The sequence below is a fragment of the Trichechus manatus genome, unplaced genomic scaffold, assembly GCF_000243295.1.
Source record: "Trichechus manatus latirostris isolate Lorelei unplaced genomic scaffold, TriManLat1.0 scaffold00027, whole genome shotgun sequence".
NCBI lineage: Eukaryota > Metazoa > Chordata > Mammalia > Sirenia > Trichechidae > Trichechus > Trichechus manatus.
In genome coordinates this window covers 16,897,579-16,904,433 of record NW_004443963.1, presented here as the reverse complement: position 1 = coordinate 16,904,433, position 6,855 = coordinate 16,897,579, and the positions used below count along the sequence as shown (strand labels likewise).

General features: G+C 39.8%; 1 protein-coding gene across 2 annotated transcripts in view; it reads left to right on the top strand.

The window, feature by feature from the left end:
• Positions 1-369: 369 nt before the first annotated feature.
• DMC1 (DNA meiotic recombinase 1) overlaps positions 370-6,855 on the top strand; it is a 51,240-nt gene continuing 44,754 nt past the window's right edge. Inside the window, exons 1-3 of one of the 2 annotated variants that reach the window (XM_004373860.2) lie at positions 370-444; positions 1,247-1,291; positions 2,222-2,368. In XM_004373860.2, the coding sequence (XP_004373917.1) occupies positions 394-444; positions 1,247-1,291; positions 2,222-2,368 (243 nt within the window). In that variant the 5' untranslated portion in view covers positions 370-393. The remainder of the gene's footprint in view (positions 445-1,246; positions 1,292-2,221; positions 2,369-6,855) is intronic. The other variant, XM_004373861.2, reaches the window with a different exon arrangement.

Sequence of the window (6,855 nt, the reverse complement as noted above, 5' to 3'; positions counted from 1 at the left end):
TTAAAAATGAAAGGTTAAATAGCAACATGCAATTTTAAAATAACATTCTAAGACAACAGTAAAGATATCAGACAGTCACAGTTAACTGTGCTATAGGATATGAAACAGATGACGAAGAGTAAGCAGTGTTAATGAAGGAGAGAAGAAACAAAATGAGACCACCCCCCCACCAGACACACATGCAGAAGAAATAATGCCACCTGCTCAACAGAAAGAAGATAGTCCTGCCCATTCTTTCCAAACTAAATGTTTCTCTTCTTTTGGTTCTAGTGACTTTGAAATGAAATCAAGGAGGTCTCTGGGCAAAAGATTTTTTACTATATGATCTATGACTACTTCTGAAATAATTTCTTATTTTCCTAGAATTGTTTTTTCTGCTGCTCACCTTTCAATATGAAGGAGGATCAAGTTGTGATGGAAGAACCAGGATTCCAAGATGATGAAGTATGTTAGAATGTTGGACGATAAGTAGACATTCAAGCATTCCACAAAAATTAAGTTTTTTGTTAGCTACTATTTTTAGAAACTGAGAGTAAAAATAAAACATTATTCTAGAGAGAGGTTACATTAAAGATATGTAATGATTATATGTCCAGGGGTGCTAAGATTAGCTGTTTAGCAACTGGCATGAAAGTTATTTTAATAACTGAACAACTGGTATGGCTATATGAGTACCTATGCATTGTTGTTGTTAGTTACCATCAAGTTGATTCTGACTCATGGCGACCCCATGTGTGCGGGATAGCACTGCTCCGTAGGGTTTTCAAGGCTGTGACCTTTCAGAAGCAGATCACCAGGCCTGCCTTCCGAGGCACCTCTGAGTGGGTTTGAACCACCAACCATCTGTCTAGTAGTTGAGTGCTAAACTGTTTGTGCCACCCAGGGACTGGTACCAAATAGCAGCCTGGTCCTAGAAGAAGGAATTAAAGGTCTGATGGGGAAGAATGTTGAGAAAACATTTTTATAAATAGGTTAAATGCTGTTCCACGGCTTTGGATAAAGGCTTAAAAATTTGGTAAAGACCATAACAAAGGTATAAGTTTCCCAGCCCTTTCAACATTGGAACTTCTTCTAAATATGTAGCAATGTGTTAGAAAAAACATTATTGATCCTACTTCAGTCAATCTAGAGAAGTGAAATGTGAGGCATTTTGGAGTGACTTATTTTATTGAATTATCTCTTTAAAAGGTATGAAACAATTGGATATGAAAAATCAAAACTCTTTATTTTGTTTTATCTCCTTTAGGAATCTTTGTTTCAAGATATTGACCTGTTACAAAAACATGGAATTGTACGTATTTTCTGATTCTGTGTTAAGTTGTTCAACTCAGGGTTTCTTAGCGTAGGCCTATTGACATTTTGAGCTGGATAATTCTCTGTTGTGGGGGGCTGTCCTGTGCACTGATGGTGTTTAGCAGCATTCCTGGCCTCTGCCTACTCACTACATGCTAGTAGCACCCCTCCAGCTGTGACAACCAAAGATGTTTCCAGACACTGTCAAGTGTGCCCAAAGGGCAAAATGTCCCTAGTTGAGAACCACTGGCCAACTGGAGGCATTCAGAACTATGTCTGAACGCATTCTCCATGTCCTTATCTATCTGTATCTACTGTCTTCACTAACAGAAAATTCAGTTCTATGTCAGGTGATCGGAGTGAATGATGTTGGCAGAAATCCAGACTTTGAGTAACAAACAAGATGAATTTCAGCGGCAATCAGTTGGTAGTAAAACCTGTCTGACATCATATTTGAAGCCCTCACATTTAATCTCTTTCAGTTGGCTTTAAAAATAGGAACAAGAGAAAATCCCCGTCCCCTGGTGATGTCATTATTTGCAGGGCAGAGGGGAAAAAAATTTTTTTAAAAGAACATATTGGTAATGAAGTTCTGTAGAAGGAAGAAGCTGAACTGAGGGGGTGAATGTGTGATAAGTTTGTTAGCTTTACCACCAACAGACTTTTCTTTTGAATTTCTTGTTACATTGCCATGGTCTCCCTAACATTCTTGGGAAATCAGGGCACAGCCAGAACATTTGGCAGCCTGCTGAGTATGTTCTACTCAGATATTTCCAGAACATTTGGCTACATGGTGGGTGGGTTCCACCTGGCTGCTTGTATAAAATTGGCGTCGTGGTGGAGGGAGATGGACACAAAAGCACATGACTTAGTATGGGAGTCTTTCAGGCTGGCATTTTATCATCTGTGTCCATTCTTATACTTGCAGAACGTGGCTGACATTAAGAAACTGAAGTCAGTGGGAATCTGTACAATCAAAGGGATACAAATGACAACAAGAAGAGCCCTATGCAATGTTAAAGGTCTCTCTGAAGCAAAAGTGGACAAAATTAAAGAGGCGGCCAACAAACTTATTGTGAGCAAGATCCATTCTTTGCTATTTTTGCCGTGGAAGGGCCTTGTGGGTCTTTATAGCTTTTCTCATTATGAGCAGTACAAACTGTTGTGGGAACTCTGAATTCCTCTAGATCACAATATTATATTCCCCATGTTAACTTTTTATCATTACTTAGTTTGCCATTACTTAGTTTCAAAGTAATAGCAATTAATTTCCGAAAGATTGAAGGCAATTTTTTTAATCAAAACTTTTCGTCTCTATATTTTTTTCTCACTTTGTTTTTTACCTTCCTCCTCCTTATTTTTGTTTTGTCTCCTCAAATAGTAAATCTATGGCTGTTGTAAAGCACTAAGTATCAAAGAAGCTGCTCTCTCCTAGTATAGCCCAGTGGATTAAGAGAGCACTGGATTATGAAAAGGCTTAACAGTGTTTGAGTCTGCATGTGTGCACTAGAGTTAGTTAAGATCAGGAATATTCCCACTGAGGCAGCAGAGCTAAAGTAACCCATACCTTGCAGATGGCCCGTAGACTATGAGGGGCCCATGCACCTGAAAGGCTGCCAGGCAAAAGCAGAGGCCTTTGACTCAAACTTTTTTCTAGAGTTTTTGTATGCCAGTGGATACTGTCAGCTTTGGAAATATGAATGTGAAGAAAGGGAGTCACCAGGTCAACTTGAAGAAGACCCAACTGAATTACCTTGAACCCAGCTCATTTTCTCTAGCTTCTGGGTACCCTCAGGCAGTGTACCCACAAGGTCAATTCCACAGCTGCCAGGGTGTCTAAGGAAGCCCTTGGAGCAGCACCCAGAGTTTGGACAAATTTGCTGCTTTATATCTCCTAGACATAATCTTTTCTTTGGTAAACTCAATCCCATAGCCAAAGAAAATAACCCTCTTCTTCTAAAGCACCACAATGCTGTCAGTGATAGGATAATTTCCATATGTCTACAAGGAAAACCAGTTAATACAACTATTATTCAAATTTACATACCAATCACTAATGCCAAAGATGAAGAAATTGAAGATTTTTACCAACTTCTGCAGTCTGAAGTTGATCAAACATGCAATCAAGATGCATTGATTATCACTGCTGATTGGAATGTGTAAGTTAGAAATAAAGAAGAAGGATCCGTAGTTAGAAAATATGGCCTTGGTGATAGAAAAGGCGCCAGAGAGCACGATAGAATTTTGCAAGACCAATGACTTATTCACTGCAGATACCTTTTCTCAACAACATAAACTGCGACTAAACATGTGGACCTTGCCGGATGGAATATACAGGAATCAAATCGACTACATCTGTGGAAAGAGAAGATGGAGAAGCTCAATATCATCAGTCAGAACGAGGACAGGGGCCTACTACGGAGCAGACCATCAACTGCTTATATGCAAGTTCAGGTTGAAGTTGAAGAAAATTAGAGCAAGTCCACGAGAGCCAAAGTACAACCCTGGGTATATCCCACCTGAATTTAGAGACCATCTCAAGAATAGATTTGACGCATTGAACACTAATGATCGAAGACCAGATAGGTTGTGGAATGACATCAAAGACATCATACATGAGGACAGCAAAAGACCATTAAAAAGACAGGAAAGGAAAAAAAAAACCAAAATAGATGTCAGAAGAGACTCTGAAACTTGCTCTTGAATGTAGAGTAGCGAAAGTGAAAGGAAGACATGATGAAGTAAAAGAGCTGAGCAGAAGATTTCAAAGGGCAGCTCGAGAAGACAAAGTAAAGCATTACAATGAAATGTGCAAAGATCTGGAGTTAGAAAACCAAAAGGGAAGAACACACTTGAGGTTTCTCAAGCTGAAACAACTGAAGAAAAAAAATTCAAGCCTCGAGTTGCAGTTTTGAAGGATTCTATGAGCAAAATATTGAACGATGCAGGAAGCATCAAAAGAAGATGGAAGGAATACACAGAGTCACTGTACCAAAAAGAATTGGTCAACGTTCAGCCATTTGAGGAGGTAGCATATGATCAAGAAACGATGGTATTGAAGAAAGAGGTCCAAGCTGCACTGAAGGCATTGGTGAAAAGCAAGGCTTCAGGAATTGACAGAATACCAACTGAGATGTTTCAATACACAAATGCAGCACTGGACGTGCCCACTCATCTGTGCCAAGAAATTTGGAAGACAGCTACCTAGCCAACCAACTGGAAGAGATATGTATTTGTGCCCACTCCAAAGAAAGGTGATCCTACAGAATGTGGAAATTATCGAACAATATCATTAATATCACATGCAATAAAATTTTGCTGAAGATAACTCGAAAATGGTTGCAGTAGTACATTGACAGGGAACTGCCAGAAATTCCAGCCAGATTCAGAAGAGGACTTGGAATGAGAGATATCGTTGCTGATGTCAGATGGATCTTGGCTGAAAAGCAGAGAATACCAGAAAGATGTTTGTTGTTGTTGTTGTTAGGTGCTGTCAAGTCGTTTCTGACCCATAGGGCCTCTATGTACAACAGAATGAAACACTGCCCAGTCCTGCACCATCCTCAGAATCGTTGCTATGTTTGAACCCATTTTTGTCCAACCTGAGGGGCTCATCTTCTCGCACCATGTCAGACAATGTTGCGCTACTATTCAGAGGTTTTCACTAGCCAATTTTTTCAGAAGTAGACCACCAGGTCCTTCTTCCTAGTCTTTCTTAGTCTGAAAGCTCCACTGAAACCTGTCCACCATGGGTGACCTTGCTGGTATTTGAATACTGGTGGCATAGCTTCCAGCATCACAGCAACATGCAAGCCACCACAGTACGACAAACTGACAGACCAGTGGTGGAGAAAAATGTTTACCTGTGTTTTATTGACTATGCAAAGGCATTCAACTGTGTGGATCATAACAGATTATGGATAACATTATGAAGAATGGGAATTCCAGAACACTTAATTGCTCATGCGGAATCTGTATATAGACCTTGTTCTGTATATATTGAATAGAATAAGGGGATACTCCGTGGTTTAAAATCAGGAAAGATGTGTGTCAGAGTTGTATCCTTTCTCCATACTTATTCAATTTGTATGCTGAGCAAATTATCCAAGAAGCTGGATTATATGAAGAGGAAGGCAGCATCAGGATTAGAGGAAGCACTTGCTGATAAAGATCAAAGAATAGAGCCTTCAGTATGGATTATACCTCAACATAAAGAAAACAAAAATCCTCACAACTGGACCAATAAGCAATCATGATAAACAGAGAAAATACTGAAGTTGTCAAGGATTTCGTTTTACTTGGATACACAATCAACGCCCATGGAAGCAGCAGTCAAGAAATCAAACGATTTATTGCATTGGGCAAATCTGCTGCAAAAGACCTCTTTAAAGATGTCACTTTGAGGACTAAAATGTGCCTGATCCAAGCCATGGTATTTTCAGTCACCTCATATGCATGCAAAAGCTGGACAGTGAATAATGAAGACTGAAGAAGAATTGATGCATTTGAATTATAGTGTTGGTGAAGAATATTGAATATACTGTGGACTGCCAGAAAAACAAACAAATCTGTCCTGGAAGAACTACAGCCAGAATGCTCCTTAGTAGTGAGGATAGTGAGACTTTGTCTCATTTTCTTTGAACATGTTATCAGGAGGGACCAGTCCCTGGAGAAGGACATCATGCTGGGTAAAGTAGAGGGTCAGTGAAAAAGAGGAAGACCCTCAACAAGATGCATTGACACAGTGGCTACAACAACATAGCAACGGGCTCAAACATAGCAAGGATTGTAAGGACAGCACAGGACCAGGTAGTGTTTTGTTCTGTTGTGCTGGAGGTCGATATGAGTCAGAACCACCTCGATGGCACCTAACAACAGCAACAACTACATCCAGATTCTTATCCTTTCTTAACTGAAGCTATTTATTCTTAAAGAGAGAAAAACAGATTGAGAGAGAGAGATGAAGTTCATTTTGTCGTAGAGGGGTTCTGAAACATTTATGTATATCAGAATCACCCATGGAGACTAATGAAGAACACATCTATTGAAGTATGATAGAACCTGGGCTTTCCCCTACTCCCCCTACCCCCTGTAAAGTTCTTCAAAGTTCGGGAACCACTGTCTATCATAGTATAAAACAACAAAGAGAGAAGCACATTAGACCACATCAGGCAGGGCCCATTTTCACTAGTTATACCACTGCATCAGTTTGTAGCTTATTAATTTAACAAATAAGTAGTATACCTACCATGTGGAAAAATATTGTCTTAGGAATTTCTGGGCTCTCTGCAACTTCTAGACCTGGAAAAAAATGAAGCTGTTGAATGAAATCAACTGAATCTTTCAGTAAAATACCATTTTGCAAGGACTTCTGCTGTAGGCAGAAGCACCATGCCATCCCTCCACAGCAAAGATCCGAAAAACTAAGCCAAACAGAGAAAACAGCAATCGTGAAATCCTAAACATCAAATGAAGAGATAAACAACTCAGCCAAGCACCAAATGGAATAAGAAACTGACAGAGAACAGACAGCGAGGAGACATACATGGAGAGGTCCCCTAT